A 17,797-nucleotide genomic window follows, 5' to 3' on the forward strand; every position below is an offset into this window, starting at 1 on the left:
TAAAACTGGTCCTAGCTGGCTCTGAACCATATTCAAATCAACCACGTTTCCCGGATGTAGTCAAAACCGACACCGGCGGCAGCTCTAATAGCACTGGTGCTTTTACTGGACCCACGAGGCTTTGCGCTGTTACAGGGCATTCGCGGAGTCATCGGACCGGGGGCACGAGCTCTGGCTTAACAAAACTTCTATTTTCGCCCAGGACGTCTTTCCACGTTTATGTAACGTTTTTGTTTTGTTACACCCGAGGAGGTTACTTCCGTTCCGAAATGCTGTTATGGCTCGCGAACGTGACAAACTCGGCTTTATTTTTCTTTAACTGTAGGCGTCGACGTTGTTGGATCGATCATCGCGTTCACTGTGCAGGCTGCTACTGGCTTACGTCTTCTTTGCAAAGCTTTGATTTACACCCAGCGCACTCATTGGCTGCCAGGTGCTTGCTGGTGTGTGCCTCGGGTCGACCAGTTATGCGCGGCGGTCCAGTTTCCGCCTTTAAACGAGGAGGCTGGTGGCCAGTGACATCGCGACGCGACTTGCCGAGATCGTAAACGCGGAGACAATTTGCTGCGTTATTTCTAGCTCCGGCAAGCATATCTTCGGTTTCTCTTTTGTTATGCAACTACAGCAAGGAGAGACGTGGACATGCATGGCTCACAAAAGAACGGGGTTCTTTGCACCAAACCCGTTGTTTAGTAACGCATTGTCAGCGTCATGAGCCTGTTTTGGGGGCGTAGCGATCTGGTTTTAGAGCCTGCCTGACAGATACTAAAAGGGTCTGGATTCGAAAGTACGTTGAGTTGTGAGGTCGAAATACACGCTAGACGGGAGCAGTCATGTCGGTGGCAGGAACAAGGCCTTACGTCCTAGTTTTTGATGACAGATGCATTTGACGCTTTCCTCTTGGAAACGCTTGGGAAGGCTTACGACTTGTCCCGGGTTTTACGTGCGGCCTGACTGAGTGCTTAAGGTGGCAAAAATACACGGTATTTAGAGGCGCACACTTCTTTCAACAAGCACATAGGAACGGTTTCAAAGCAATGTGTTTCACTCACTCCAAGAGAGAAAAAAAAGCACAAAGGAATTGACGCTCGCTTGCATCAGTAACAAGGTCTTTCTGTATGTTTTTATGACAGCCTAAATACCGCACATCTGTGTGCAAGTTACGGTGTACAAGTTAGTGCACAGAAGCATATTTTTTTTCCTCTTTTTTGTTGCAAGTTTTTCCAAAAAGCTTTTTTGGGAAAGCGCTAACAAAGGCGCGCTTTTGCAGGCTGCATCGCAGAGAGAATATAAGGTTTCAGTATTTGTGCTGGCGGTTGTTAGGCTAAATTTTAACAGGATGCAAATTTTTTCTCCTTGCTTGATCAAGTCGCCTTGGTTAAGAGAACACATTTTACGCCCTGGGGAAGTTAGAAGGATATACCCTGGTACTATCAAGAATGTGACGAAGACGAGAAGACAAAACAATGTAATCATATACAAACGCAATTTTCACAGAAGTGCGAAGACTCGTGGCGTCGAGACCGAAGTAAACCACCATAAATCATTACATATATTCGTCATCAGACCATAAAGATCTATGATGGACCTGCATGAAATTTCTAAAAACTCTATACGAGTGTTGAATGTGCCTTGATTTGCCTGAAAAATTAGAGCAGGAAATCTTATGAAATGAAAGGCTTTTGAAGCGACACATTACATGAACTATGACAATGTTTCGCTGGAACATTTCGTAATAATGTTTGCGCCCACTGAAATTGGTACCAGTTCAACTTTGCAATAAATATAACCGAAGCATAACAGATTTCAGTAACACCGGTTTATTTCTGACGCGCAATATGCGCCATGTACTTAGCTTTGTACGCAGTATACTGGAAATGACGCACACTTGCTGGAAAGTCACATAGTTCAACTGCGTCCGGCACCGTCATTGTTTTTCGGCCATGTGATTTTCGACGAAATTTACTTAAACTGAAATCAACTCTATCCTTTGCTTGCGACTATACTATTCCACGTAGCGCTGACGGGATTAAAAGCTCACAACTGTGAATTTACCAATCTCGTGGAACATTAGTGATTTCCTAACAGCTGTGAACACTGGCCCTACTGGCGCCGTTTTGCCTTTGATACCCAGAAAATACGCAACGCATGTGAATTCATTGCCTTCACTTTGATTCCAAGCTGAGGCATTCAGCGTAGATGCTTGTTTCTGCGGGAAATTTAGTCATGGAAGTGTCAAAGCAAAAGGGTAGAGCACTGGGCAAGTTGGTATGGATTCATGTTGTTGCGGCACCAAACGAACGTCTCAGGCTCAAGTTACCTCTAATTTTTTAGGCAAACGGTGGGATTTCTGTAAATAAAATGCTGTATTATTCTACTGTACTATACTATGCTATACAATACTATACTATACTATACAATACTATACTATACTATACCATACTATACCATGCTATACTATACTATACTATATTATACTATACTATACTATACTATACTATACTATACTATACTATACTATACTATACTATACTATACTATACTATACTATACTATACTATACTATACTATACTATACGACTTCAACAAGTATGTCGATCGTGATAGCTCTTTTTATGTGCAAGCTCCGTTTATTCCTAAAATGTTTGCCCTTTACAAAGTCACGTGACCATACTGAGTGATGAAGCTTCATTTAGACACGATTCTACTTGAAAGTGGTGCGAGAGGCTAATGTTTGCAATGCATTTTTAAGAATTTTTTTTTGTACCCATGGATGCATGTTGGATATGTTGTATTTGTGCAATGCACAGTATTTGTTTTAGTCGCGATCAGCAGAAGAGTTCTCTGTTGATGTGCGCTGTGGTTGTTTAAAGTGTGGATTCATTTTGGAGGGGTCGAGCCCCTTCAAGCCACTGTAGAATGGCTTTCTTTCCTTTGTCTTCGGGCATAAGTATGCCGGAATGAAATGCAACATATTCCGGGTTGAAATCTTTCGTTGCCACTCGAGTCTGTACTGATGAGTAAGCACCGATAAGTAAGGTACCGATGAGTAAGGTGCCGATGAGTAAGCACACCGCGATCAAACGTGTGCTACACCCAACTCACGCCGTTTAAACGGGAATTACACTAATCGATCGCACGGTCCGGAGCAGAAAAGAACGTGGTGGCTCGATGATTGTGGCGTTCGGCTGCTGATTTCAAGGTCACGGTTTTCATCGCTTCGGCGGCTGCCGTATGCATATGGAGGCGAAGCACAAGGACTATGGGGGCTTGTGAGTAATCGAATTTTTCTAATAGCGAATCGAATATCATCCTATTCGATTCGGTGAAGGAATCAAATAGTAGATGTTGAAAATTATTCGGAACGAACAGGATTTGCTGTTGTGTTTTCAGGTGTCCGCCGATATATGAGACAGATACTGCGCCATTTCTTTTCCCCAAAAAAAGCAATTATGTTTTCGAGTAGTTGTACAATAAATGGATTGAAGTTCGAATAACGCGCCGTTGTTTTATCGACGACTATTCGAAAAATTGGTCCAACTCCGACGCACCACGGCATGCTGCTGCAATCGGCATGTGCGGGATGCAGGGTTCGGCTACACGACCCGGCCCGTGCATTCGCGAGGTTTGTGATGCTCATATACGGCCTCCAAGACTGGGCGATGAGGCAGAGGTCAGGCAGCCTTAACGAACAAGCACACCCCACCTTGATGCACGATCTCGGAAGTCATTACTCATAAGTAGTTCTCTCCTCATTAATCTGCTGAGATGTGATTATTCGCTGTTGTTAAAAATAACAAAAGGTAATATTATAATACGCATGAAATGACGAGAACAGAGTCAATATACTGGCCTCGTGTTGCGTACCCCACAAGAGAGATTAGTTTTACGTCTTTCAGCTGCTAGAGACATATCTCCATAAGTTAGAGCGCCATACCGCAGCGCACGGTTCTTTGTTTTGTATGAATATTCGGACAATAATCGCATAAGTAGCGAAACTGTGCATCGATTCTTATTCTATCCGGTTTGTGGCCGCATTATTCGTATTGCACTCAGTGGAATAAAAGCTGCGCTATTTTTATTTCATTCCGTTTTGAAAAGTACTTTTCGCGCAGGCTTATAAAGCGCCCGTGTGCTGTGCGATGTCAGCTCACGTTGAAGACTCCATAGTGGTCTAAATTCGTAGCCCTCCGCTAGGGCGTATCTCATAGCCCATAGAACGCTTAGGGACGTTGAAACGCCCGCAATTTACAATTCGCAGAGCGCAAACAAAACTTAGTCCAAACAGAGGGCAAACAAAACAAAACTGTCCCGATCACATGAATTGTTTGCTTTTCATTCAAAGCGTGCATTACTTGGCTGAATGAAAAGACAAACTCAGATATTCTACCATGCACAACCCGCAGCATACGGAGCAAAACGGTGACGGTAAGCGGTTGTGAGGCTTCAATTTTTACATTCGTGTCTTGATGGCCAAATGTTCAAGTCTAAAAACCATCAATGCCTTTTCCAATAGGCGTAGAACCACGGAGATGGAGGTACGATGTGTCTAGTTTGTGTGACACTGCTACTTTGGAAAGGAGCTATAAGGACAAGTCGAAAAGGTTGCTTGCGCCTGTACATGCTCAGCCAGGTACGGGTAGCGCTGCCGCACCAGCAGGCTGGGACCTGCATTCTTTCCTGTCACATAGGAGTGACGGCAGAACTTAAATGCCGTGCCTACGAAGTCGAAAACAAAGCTTTCCTCTAGCGAAGTTTGCGCCAGTACATGAGAGAATTGACGTGGCTGGGCAACGGCAATCAAGAGCGGTAAATAAAAACCACTTTGGATGCCCCAGTTCGGCTAAAATGAGAGTTTCGCTATCGCAAATTTATGCCTTAATCTTATGGATACCAAATACGACGCATACAAATGCGCACGAAATTAAGCGCTGCAGTGAAATTAGAGACATGGTTTGTTTTTACGTACGAAGGATGATCATCTCAAAACTTGTAAGCCTGGTGTGCAAGGATTTAAACTTTTCTCATTTTGCCGTACGCGCTTCCTTTGTCTCATTCGTGTTTCATTTAACCTCGACAGTGGATTAAATATTTGGCTGGACGCATATGGAGTCGATTTCAGGTCATGCCACAGGCATGGGGCTGAATCTTGCGCAGCTAAAGCGTTCTGCAGTAACTGTGGAGAAAATCGAGTTGGCGGTGGCGCTGTAAGATATGTGTGCACAACACCTTCGGTGTTAATCGCCAACTTCAATCATGATGATGGGCGTACTGCACTAATTGCCAGCATTATAAAGATATAAACAACAATATAGGACAGATATATCCTGCCAGCGCTATTTCCTGAGGCCACAGCTTCGACGTTAACAACATTTTAATAGTTCTAAAAACAAATCCCACGAGTAATGGAAGATAAAGTGAAGCGTTTAAATTAAGAAGCATACCAGCTTAATTGAATGAACAGACTGAAGGTGATAACACTCACGCATAAATTAAAAGGAAGAGTTGCACTGAAGGAATGCTATCCTTACAGATACCCGGTGGTGTGATAATTTGGTAACTAAATATCAGTGAAGATTTATGTAGCTGAGGAAATAAAATTATGAGGAAGAAAAGTAAGCTTATAAATTCGTAGGTGTAAGTTCTTCACGCTTGGAAGGGAACAGAAGGAGCCGAAGGTCATTAGAACAAGCTTTCCTGACTATAAACTCGGTTGATGATGTTTTGAATAGCATCGCACTTCTTTCGCGCTATCAAGACGAATGCACTAATAAAACTGACTCAAGCTCACGTGGCATTCATCTGAACTTCAAATGTGTTTAGACCAGACAAGCCAGCATACGTGCACCCTGCAGCCTTTTTGCTGACGTATGGAGCTCGTTATCTCTTTAAAAAGATGTGAGTTTTATCATGTTGACGGAGACTTCTATAGCAATGAGACAATGTACTTTCTCTCATTTTATGTACTGAGGGGAGGAAAGTAAAGCGAAATGATTTTCCATTTTCGAGACCATCGCAGTACATTCTCTTGAAGGAACGTAACAGCGCAACTAAAACGAAGGACGATGGGAAGGAAATACACCTACAAACGCTAAATCAGTACCTGTACATTTATTTCCTTTCCCTGCTCCTTCATTTTAATTGTTCTGTTGCGTTCTTTCAAGGTGCAATACAAACTCGTCCACTATGCTATGTTGCTACAATCTCTCGCCAAAGTGCCAAGTCTCAGACAAAATTGTAACACTAGAGCGAAATCGGTAGAATGTTAGAGTTAAGTACGAATTGCAGCTAGCCGCCATCATAATTTTGTGGATGAAGTTGTGTATACCAAATAAGCAGTACTGCTGTAAGAAAAATATCAAGAAAAAGGGGAACAATTGGCGACATAGCAAATATGCTGAAATATAGTAAATGACCACAATTTCTTCCTTTTTATGCGGTTTTAAATAAATTTCCAAACACCATGCAAAAGTTTCGGAGTTTACTCTGTAGCTGGCATGAAGCTAAATTGTAAGCTACAAGCATAATAATATAAGGCCGAAGAATATCATTTTATTTAAACAAGGCTATAACTTTCGGCGGCGGTAACTGATGTCACTGGCAAATAATAACATGATAGAATTTAGTATACTGCCAACCTTAGTCTTCTGAACATCTCAGCGTTCATTGATCAATCGTAGCTGAGTTGAAGTAAGCATGTTACATCCCTGCGGAATATTGCTGTGTGACGGCAATCATGTTCACATTTCATAACACAATGAGCGCGAAAAGGCCGCCAAAAAGCGACTAAAGTCAGAGGCGACTATCAGCTACGCCAGTGATCAAACGGAAGCACACCGCTCTAAATGCCAAAGAAAGAAAGACAGTCAGTGCAAGTTTTTGCGTTCGTGCCCATAGACTACATTTATGCTTCAAATCAACCAGGAGCGTTATATTGCATAAGGAACAAGCGCATGAATTTGTGCTGAACGAATGAGCCAGACCAGAACAGCACGGCAACTTCTCAGCTTGGAAGCATACTTAAGCGCGCCAAGGTGCTGTTTTTTGGTATAAAAAATTAAACCTGCGTTTTGATGACATTGCTAAGAAGGATAAGTTTTGCTTTTCTTCTTCTTTAGTTACTTTACAATGTTTTATATACTGCTAAGACTGTGCGGTCGACTATGCCAGTGCAGCGCGAAATCCAAATAAGATAGGTTTCCTGAAAACATCCCTGCCCCTGAACGGGGCGTCGAACGAGCGTGCGGGAGTCTTTCACGCAACAGGCGCGGGCGACACTTTCTCGCAAGGTCGTTCGTTCAAAACAACTCTGTTTTCTGTCGTGCGGAATGCGTAGTAAAGCATTAAGCAAAATTTTTGAGGCAAGTTGAAACAACTTAAGAGAGTTGGAAACCAGGTCGCTCTGCTACATGAGCTACACTTTAAATGCATGCTTCAGAATAACTTGAATGTGGACGTGAGTTATTCAGAAAAAGATATATATTTACCTGACGAACGGAATATTCCTTAACGTCGCGTTTCGTTTGGACAACCCCAGCATTCGGCGATCACGCATCAACAGACTTGACACGGCCTCTTCTGCGCACTGCGACTTTCGCGTGCTTTACTCGGTTAAGTCGCGCTCTGCCGCACTACCGCCGGAAAAGACAGCGGCGGAAGCGAGAAGGCGAACTAATGAACCCAACAAAACAAAATGCAACAAATTTCAACAAGGGAGGCAAGCAGCTCGGCTTGGCTGAATATGCGACAGCACACGAGAACGCGTACCGAGAAAACGTCTGCGTCAGTTTTTCATTGATTTCAGGAGAGGATGTTAAAGAGGGCCATAATGTCACGAGGTCAGGTTGTCCCGGCTACTTTGAAATACTCTCCAGTTAACGTTCGCCAAGAAAGAAGCACACAACGTCACAGGACACGAAGTAAACAAAAAAGCCCGGCGCTAGTCAAAGAGAGACGTCATAAACAGAACCGTACGGCGCGGCAATTAAACAAGCGCCGCCCTGTGGCGAGTCCGAGTGCTCCAGAGAAAATGAAAAGGAAGACGCTTTATTTTTCTTTATGCGTATTCTCACGCTTGTCTCCTGTTCTCGCTTGGTAGCTGACTGGTTGGACGGTCGCCGCCTCCAGCCTCTTGCAAAATGTCCCCCCTCCGAAAGCCGCCGGGTCGAGCAATTAACCGGATCGTAAAGCGTGTTCTGCCAATCGGGACGCGCATTTCTGTCGCTCTGCGGTCGCCACAAATGTATGTGCGTGAGTGCGCTTTCTCTTTTACGCCCGCTCCTACACTCGGCGAGGTGTATACTGCCCCGTCAGGTAATAATTCCCCGGCGGCGGGCCCTGGTTCGTCCGGCGCGAGAAGGCACCGCAATGGTCGCGCCGTGCAGACCGAGCAACGCTCGGGTGCCGCGGCCGCCGAATTTCTTTTTGGGACTCTCTCTAGTTCACCTCGCGTTTTGAGTCGGTGTAGAGGCAAGTGCTCGTGCAAACCGAAACTTTGAAGATATCCGTGCAATCGTCTCGGATTTTGGGTGAGTCTTAATTTCTCTGTAATAACGACGCGCTAGAGAATGGCTTCTACCATTGCAGCCCTTTTGTCTCACAGCCTGCATGCGCGCCAGCAATGTTTACATTCATTGGAGGCAACCGGATTATGTCCTGGGCCTGGAGTTCGCAACGTGATGTCCCTAACTCCGTGATGTCACGGGAGCCTGTGACGTCACTACTAATTGCTAGGGGAGCAATGGGCGCTTCATGGCCTGGTGCCAATGGCACGGCTAACCATTTGAAAATATGGAAAGCAGGTTAATCGGCAAAAGAATGCGTATAGAACACGGCTTCAGGCGTCGAATTTGACGTAAAAAAATGTTAGTGCGCTTCAAAGAAACAAACATTAGGAAGCGTGCTTAGATGAGTAACGCAAGCAAGACCTATTTTGAATTTTCATTACCCTCAGCTGACCACAATTGCTCTACGCGCAGTTGTGAAATAATACAAAAGGATTAAGCGCAGAGGAGAAATATAAATACGAGTAGCTGCATACGACTAGATGCATACATTTTCATCATCATAAATTGCAGTTGGCTTTCAGATGTATTTATTGGCAGTAATCTTTGATGTCAATCGCAGTAAGCGAAGGGACTGTTGCATTTTAGGTGACTGGTTTCTCGTAATACCTATTCAAGTTTTCTCCTGGAAAAACGTTACGTTTGCGCTGCCAACTACGAGAAAATATGACATATTGTTTCTTTCACAGATATGCATACATGGTATGCAAACGGAAAAGCTTCCAGAGAGCGTCTAGATCGCTGCCATAAGGCCGTACTGCTCCCGTGCTCCAAGCACATGATCGTGTAGAACTTTATTCGAAGCATAAGCTAAACCTTGGCCCTGGTCTTTCAACGCTGCGCGTTGTTCGACGTTCTGGCTTCTAACACCGATGCTTTATCTTGACTAGGGCTTATTAGTGCAGAGAATAAAAAATTTAGATATATAGTGATTTCTGACCTTCATTTTTTAGTAAGACTTCACTATAATCGCGCATGAATTCTGTAGGCTCTAGATTATTTTCCGCCATGTGACCATCGATGCGGCACACAAAACTTTCGTGTCATAATTGCAAATATTTCACTCATAATCACGTTTGAAAAGAAGCATGCACTTCGGTGGTGACGTTTCCATGGTAATAAGCGATGATTATTTGATTTTAATGGAGAAATAGGGAAAGGGCATCTGGGCCAAAGACTAACGTTCTTGTTCTGCGCAAGATAAAGCCGAAGACCGATTTTCCCTGACATTTTGCTTCAGATGAGCCAGACACCCATGATAACAACTAGGTGCATGAAAGCCATTTTCTTTAGTGAAGTATGGTTACAGCTTGGTATCTCAGTGCAGTGCCGAATAATGTTGGTAGCTGAGCCTGCTTTAGTTGCAAATCGGCAATTGTGGATCCAAATGGGACATGCAAAGTTCGTACTTCAACGTCTATCTATCTATCATGGCTCTTTCTATGCCTCTCATACTTCCGCAGTACTATGTTCACTTTGAAGTAGAAGTAAAAGGCTGCCCAGTACACTCCTTTAGCGTACGCTTCAGCTAATGGAAAGTAAAGAAAGGTAAGTTCAGGTGTGAGAAGTATGAGAGAAAAACTTACGCCTGCATTTTGAAACACAGCGATGTATAAGTTCAAGCAAATGCGGTCAATTAATTTTGGGACCACAAAATTTTTTGCCCCAGACCGTGTTAGGGCAAATGAATTTACGTTACTGCTTTTCAGAAGTCAGTTTACTGACGTTCACATTTTCGTGAAGGACAAAAGAGTGATTCTAGCAATTCACGTTTGGTTCCCACAGCGATGACATGAGCATGAAATATGTATTTGTTTTGTAATGACCAGAACCACGTAAGATTTTCGCAGGACATAAAATAGCATGACTGTGACTGGGGCAATTTTAAGCGAAGGCACTGACAGTACCTTGTTGTGTCGTAGTCATTTTTGGCGGCAGTGTCAGGTTATGTGGCCTGGCGTCAATTCTTTGTGCATACCGTGATACTTGTAAGCGTGTTGAGGGGGACCACTGACTAAACCCTCTGTACGCTGTACCATACACCTTAAGACACCTTGTGTCTATTAAGGTGCTTGTGAATGAGAAAAGAATGCATATTACGTCGGGCTCGAATGAAACACAAATTTCAGGATTCCTACCCTGTATTTTTTGTTTAGCGTGTATGCAATGAGTTCGGGGCTCAGTAACGTGCGCCTTGTGTTTGTCGATCGAAAACTTTATTTTACTTTTACCTTCACGACAACGTAGTGAAGACTTGCTTCTTTTCCAGTTGCCAGCTGCTTCTCGGTTTGTGTTTCGGTCAGCATGCTGCTCTATTCCATTGTTGTTGTCTCCGAAAGGGGTCTGTCCACTGGAAGAAGAAAATAAAATATCGGTTGGTTGGTAGAAAAGTACCGGTTGGTACAAAAATAGTTGACAAATTAAAACTACTTCTTTTTATCCAAGATAGTAACGTACGCATGCCAGCATGAAGTAACTGCTTGGAGAGCTGAGAAACGAACTGAGTAAGAAAAAAAAAGCTGCTAAATTGCTGCGCCGGTATGCAGAATATAGCAAAGATGCGCCATCGCTACCATGTGATGGTTTTCACCTTTTCAGTTTCCAAGCAATGCACGCTGTGCCTGCTGAAGTGAAATACATTTTTCTGCATTAAAAAACGCAAATGTTTGACTGCACCAGTCAAACATTGGTGCTGGCGCGCAAATATTCTCCACCTGAACGGCTCAGTCCTTTCATAAAAATTAAAGCCTCCACTTTACACCTAAGAAAATGCGGTTACAATTCCTTTCTCTGCCAGAAAATTAGTTTTAGAATTTCTTAGTTGGAAAGTGGACTTCAGTTTGGCGAAGCTGACATTTTAATTACCTACTGTCTTATATCACTAACTGCAGAGTTGCAATGTGGTGAGAAAAAGCAACACATGACAAATACGTATGGTCTGTCAGGAAACTGTACGTTTGCGCCCAGTTCGAATTTGTTTGACTGCTCCGCTACAGTGCCAAATCATGGCGCTACTTCAGTAAACGCTTCACTATTGGACGGTTCAAAATAGAAGCCTTTGTCTTATGGCATCGTCGCACTACTATTATACACTAAATCTTCCTCTTGCGTAATACCCGCGTACACTTCTCAATGTAATATTATGAGCCCGCTAGTGTCTGGCCCAAACTTCTTGCTCACAAAATATTTTTTGGCAGCACAGACTGAGAACACTGCCATTGAATGAAGTTCAGTTTGCAAAAAATATCGTTTATAAGTACAGCACTTCCTCATTATTTTAATAATAACACAGACAAGTTTAAAATAACTGTACTGACAATGTGCACTAATAATATTGCAGAAAAAAGATTGGCAAATAAGTAAAATTGCAGTTGTTAACTGCAAGCACAAAGTTTCGCAGTCTGAGTTGCCAAAGAGAATAACAGTGTATTATCCACCGTGTTCCACCGCAGCCTGTCTGTAAACGTTGGCCTGGTTTCTGGAAACGTTTAAAGTGATGTGTTCCTTCTTCGGGCCTTCCTGTGGATATTGCAGAAGTGATATCTGTGAAACTAATTACATGAATGCATTGGTGCGGAAGCGTGCATTTGAGCTTTCATTAGAGACCAAAATATCATAGTTAAAGAAATTAGGCTAGATAAGCGACTCGAAGATTTCTGCAAAAATAATCCCCAAAATTCTGGATTTGTGCACATAAAACAGCAAAAGAGGGACACCACACAGCAAGGAGAGACGACACGAGGCTGTCCTTGCTGTGTGGTGTCCCTCGTTGTCTGCTGTTTTATTTGCAGTATGCACTAACTAGCTCCGCTCCAGATTATCCTGCAGCATCTGGGTTTATGTCAGGCTACACAACAAGAGACCTGCGTTCATGTTATCTCTAATTGTTTTCCTCTCTTTATGGGGGCATTCGATGAAAGATTCAAAGACCTGCGTTAAAAATACGTTGGCGACAATCTCGCTACTGTTTCCACATTAAGGATGAGAGCTAAGGGCACAGAGTAGGAACCTCCAAACCCTTGCATGCAATTACAAAGAAGAAGAAATACGCAGAAATGGTGGCGTTTCGCCTGTGTGGTTCGAACCACACAGGAATCTCAGTTGCGTGGAATTAATTAAGCTGAGATAGGCATCGCCAGACCACTGCACCTGAAAGACGGCTGCCGATAGTTCCTTCCCAAGAGCCAGGATGTGTGCATGGGTGGTCGGAGGGCGCTGATTTACGGCAACCGGCCCCGGTTTTTCTTTCTGGTCCAGTCGTTCCGCGGCAGACATGGCCCGCCACTCTAGTCAGGTCGTTGGCTTTCGAGGAATCATCTGCAAGTCCTTTGATGGCGAGAGAACAGATCACAGACAATACCCGTGCCTTAAAAAAACAAAGCGTTGAATAACCCGACCACGCCCCGAGTTAGCGCCCAGAACAAAATTAGAAAGAAACATTCTGGACAGCATGACCTGAACTGTATGAAACAACTGATAACTGTTGAAGTTAAAATTGAAAGCTCGCTTACTGTTTCGCTGAATACGAAATAAGTGGTCATGAACCCATACGGAAGTCATTAAATTTGATGGTGCAGGGTGCACATTTATATTACACTGCTGCTTCTGGTTCAGGAAGTAGTTAGGCTTGTGTACCTGGCGTGCAATTTCTTTTTTTGCTATGAGCATAATTTTTCTTATAAAAAACAGGCATGCTTTTTAAACACAGGCTTGTTGATTCATTCAGTATGGAATCATTAAACTGATTAATGGTTTTCAGAAACACACAGAATCACGTTTCATAATTCGAAATTTGCAAGAAAAATGGCTAATTGTACAGAAAGCAATCCCTGTGGAACGTGTGTCCTAAATCCGTGAGTGGCTAAGCAATTATCGAGGGGAAAAAGATTATTTGTTAGACACGATGCCTTTATGTTTTTAATTTCTGGAGAAATCAGTATAATGTCGCTTTATTTTATTGATGTGGAAATCAGAGCAAACAGATGTTTCGCTTTGCTATCGCGGTATCTTGCAGTTTAAGGCGTATTCCTTTGCAAAACTGCCTTAATCTCTGAGCAAGCCTTCTTCTGCAAAATGAGATTTGTTGAACTTATCGCGGTGGTTTTACCATCCTTTTCTTTTTTTTAGCATTTTAAGATGCATCTATGCATATTTTCACTCTCAAGCCCTACCTGAACTGGAAAACGCAGGTTTTCATATTACCGCAACAGCGATATAATGGAATCAAGGTTTAAGTTTTGAAATTACGTCTCGTACGTGACGCCTAGCAACTGCATTCGAAAACAAAATAGCACTTTCACCAGAATGCTCGCCGAACAATATTCCATCTCTCAGCGTCATCCCTAGTTTCCACTAAGCGAACCAGATCTTGCTGCCACTATGACTCATCCTGCATGACAGGCGGAGTGTGCGTAGCCGGACTGGTCATCTTCGCTTGGTCAGCACAAGACAATGGCAGCGACCGCCTATCAACCTCCGTCGTCCCTCCGAATTTACGACCGAGGATGGCATATATACGTTTTGCCTGACGTGATCCACACAGTCTACTTCCTCGGGCGAGCATTATTTCTGTCTGCGTGGACTAGCTACGGCCGGGATGCACCAGGCAAAGGCAAGCGCGGTGGATTCAGCGCTGTGATAGAGATGCCTAGTGGGCACGTTTCTCCGTTGACAGCCGGGAGCGCAGACGCCAGATGGCGGCGCGGCGCAGACTCGGGCAGGGGTCCTCCGCATCCGTCAGTGGCGGCAGCAGTAGGCCGGCATCCCTGCATAGTATGTGGACACAGCATGCGGGGCCCACTCAGAGTGATTGGAGGATGGACGGCCCTCTCAAGAGCCGCCGCGCCAGATAGGGCTCCTGGATTGGCAAGTGGGACGTCCGCTGTCCGGGACCCGCGTCGCGCTGAGTGGCGCTCTTTTTGCCCCCGGGTCTGATAACGTCGAGTACAGCGTGACTCGAATGCATCGGTCGTCCTCTTATTTTTTTTTTGCCTCATCGTAGGAGAGAGTGGGTGAGCCGAGCACGCAGGAACCCCGGCTTTAATTGAACGCTGCCAGGAGGGTCCGCCGCAGTAGAGACGACCCGTTTGAAAAGCGGCGTCTCTGATGGGACATCCGAGAACTATAGAGCAGTCCCAGAACATGCGAGTGGTAGACGGATCTGTCCTTGAGAGGAAGTCACAGATCAAAGTCAGCTCAGTCGAGAAAGTGCTGGAACTGGGCAGACTCAAATGGAGCAGGCAAAACCGGTGGTTCCCATAGAAGAAAAATGAACAAAAAGATAGAGGCACAAAAAAAAAGAAACCGGATGGCAAGAGTGAAATGAACCGAAAAAGTTGAAGCGTGTTCCTGTATCGCATGTCGTGCCTGGAAACGCTGAGGCCTCAAGGCACAAGGGCTGATGGTGCACACTTTCAGGGAGCGAGAAACCAAGCTCTACCCGCGCTGGAACGATAGTCTGGCGCCATCCTTTCCCGTTCTGTCGCAGCAAGATTCGGTATGTCGCGATAAGTTGGAGATTTATTGAGGCACCTGCTCACTCAGGTGCGACCAGGCGACGTCGCTTACAGTGGGGCGTTCGACTATACCACTTCCTCCACAGCAGTTGAGAGCACTATGCACTTAAAGAAGAAGAGTGGTTCCACTGCTCTATGGTTTTCTAAAATTATGAGATACGTCAAGAGGCGACTTATATTTAGATTTGCAGATCCTGGAACAATATGGTGTGGTTTCATATATATCTGAACAGGATTTAACCATTATTTTATAACTACCCAGACTCAAATGAGTGCAAATGCCTTGGTGTACGGGTAAGTGATGGGTAGGATAAAATGTAAGATACTGCGACAGGGAGAGACGAAGAATAAATGTAAATACCGTTCTCATAAAAAGCTAGTGCGGGACAATAAATTTCAACTAATGCATGGAAAGTGGCCAGACATAATGCTCCGAAGCCTTACTTCGGCATTTTCCTATGGCTTGTATCTTACGCTACTTACTGCCGAGAAATTGCGGAGACTAGGACAGGTAGACTGCCTGTATGTTCTTATGGTAACCAACCGAATGAAATATTTCGTTGAAGTAGAGGGCAGGAATCTTTTAGGGTGCTGGAGGATAAAGTAAGAATCAGCGTTTCGACCGATGCAGGAAATTGAAGAACAGACTGGCAGACCTAGTTTCAAGGAATATATAGCTGCCACAGTAACATGAATGCTAGCACAAACACGGGCACAATCACAATGAAAACAGTGCAACCTTCACGAAGGACGCAGAAAGAGAAGACGAGACACAGACGCTATGCCTGAGTCTCATCTTTGCTGTTTTCATTGTGATGAGCAACCAACTAGCTCGGGATGTGTTCTTAAGAAACACGAGAACTTATAATCCTGCATTCGGAATATGGTACATAGGCTTTAACCTGCCGAAGATGCAAGTTGGATATTAGGGTCGCCGTAGTGGAGAACTTAACATCGATTTCGGCGACCTGGAGTTCCTTAATGCGCACTGACGCCTCACAGTACCCGGTCACTTTCCCATTTTGCCTCCATCGAAATGCGGCCTTTGCACCCGGGATTCGATACCGCGACCTTGGCATCAGCGGCCTAACAGTACAGACACTGCGGCGGCTTGTGTGTCCTTCACCTTAGCACGGACAAAGTTCGAGGACGAGCTGTCAGGTTCGTACTAAACACGAAAGTTTTTAGAGAAGGTTTGCCTGATGAATGATGTGCTCAAGAACCCTACCTTTAGAACTGTATAGCAGCATTAGAGATTAAGTTGAGAGAAATAAGATTTTATTAATTCTAGGAAAGCAGTTTGCTTTTCAAAGTAGGTTTTGGCACTTGACGATGAAAGGCTGCAGACAAAATTTTTGCGTCGTAAACGACATATACTTTTGTTGCACGCAGATTAGGGAAAGAATTAGATATACTGTAGTGTTTGTGAGACCTTCTGGCTCGAAATGAACAACGCAGACTAATTATCTGAAAAGCTACGGGGCGATAAACGGTAATGATATATTTAACCTGCAGAAAGTATTAAAATGAAGGAGTTAAAGGTTTGGTGGATCAGAACGAGCAGATAACTTGGAAGGAAAAAGCAAGTTCGAATCAAGGTTCAAAAAAGAGTTATGACCGGTTTTATACCTAAAGCGACTGCCCGGGTATAAACAGGAAGCTTACCTCTCACAGGAAGATTACCTCTCTTATTACGTGCCTGCCTGTGTGCCTGTCTAATGCAACTTTCTCCGCCTGTCGGTGCGTTTTCCCGTTTTTCTGTCTTGTATAATCGTTTCAAGTACCCTGGTATTCGATTGTCTAGCGCTGTATCACTGTCTTGACGCGTAAATAATCTAACAAATGCCAGCCCTCGACCGTTTGAGTATTTAGTTGCAACCTGTCCATGGCGCACTCTTATTGCAGATTACTAACCTGCAAATTCCTCGTGTTGACTAAATCTATATGCGAAGCTATCTTCGATCCAGGGCACACCAACGTTACTCGAACTTCTTTTTTAAAATTAGGTCATTCAGATCATTTTTTAAACTACTCGCATTACTCTCTACCTTTTGATCGAAATCTCAGCTACAGAGTTCTGCTCTTGCGTAGAAGTTGTAGTTTTTCTACGGATTCCCTGTTTCTACCTCAACCACAGTTTTTCATTCCTCATCACGAGAAAACCAGCTTACTGAAAAGAGTTCATCGAAAACCTCACGCAGGTCTTCGCAACGGCGTGTTCCCATCAAGTGCCCACGCAACTGTGTTCCAGAAATCATTCTCCGTGCTCGCCACCCAAAGCATGAATGGCCTTCCGTTCAAGCAGCATTAATCCACGAACCCGTCCGCTACGTGACAGTCGTGGAAGAGCCAGCTCATCTGCTTGACTACTGCTGGTATTTCACCGATAACCGCTTTACTCACGCCCAGTACCTATGTTGGGATCTTTGGGAAATTAATGAATGAATAAATAAACAAATAAATAAATAAATACTTCAACTTTCGATTGACGTTGACATGACATGCTCAAAGGACTGATTCAGCGATGGGTATATTACTGGGTTGGCAATCTAGTCCTCCTTTGAAAGGTGCCTCCTCCAGAGGACCTTCCAGTGGGTGCACCTCCAGGCACACCCCCCACCCCCCACCCCTCCAGTAAAAATACGCCTCCCACCTACGAGCCTGTATCCACTTCCACTCTCCAGAATTTTCACCTACCACCCACCCTGCACTCTACAA

The 17,797-nt window shown here is 44.2% G+C and overlaps 1 protein-coding gene and 1 long non-coding RNA gene across 3 annotated transcripts in view; one reads left to right on the plus strand and one right to left on the minus strand.

Annotated features, from left to right (window-relative positions):
• The window catches only part of LOC144093831 (uncharacterized), a 75,712-nt gene extending 68,109 nt beyond the window's left edge, over positions 1 to 7,603 (minus strand). For both annotated transcript variants that reach the window (XR_013306335.1, XR_013306336.1), the window contains exon 1: positions 7,488 to 7,603. This is a non-coding gene — a long non-coding RNA (uncharacterized LOC144093831). The remainder of the gene's footprint in view (positions 1 to 7,487) is intronic.
• Positions 1 to 17,561, plus strand: part of LOC144095370 (uncharacterized) — a 201,093-nt gene extending 183,532 nt beyond the window's left edge. The window contains exon 5 of the mRNA XM_077629131.1: positions 17,281 to 17,561. Within this exon, the coding sequence (XP_077485257.1) occupies positions 17,281 to 17,524 (244 nt within the window). The 3' untranslated portion in view covers positions 17,525 to 17,561. The remainder of the gene's footprint in view (positions 1 to 17,280) is intronic.
• The last annotated feature ends 236 nt before the right edge of the window (positions 17,562 to 17,797 follow it).

This window comes from Amblyomma americanum, chromosome 6 (assembly GCF_052857255.1).
Source record: "Amblyomma americanum isolate KBUSLIRL-KWMA chromosome 6, ASM5285725v1, whole genome shotgun sequence".
Classification (NCBI taxonomy): Eukaryota; Metazoa; Arthropoda; class Arachnida; order Ixodida; family Ixodidae; genus Amblyomma; species Amblyomma americanum.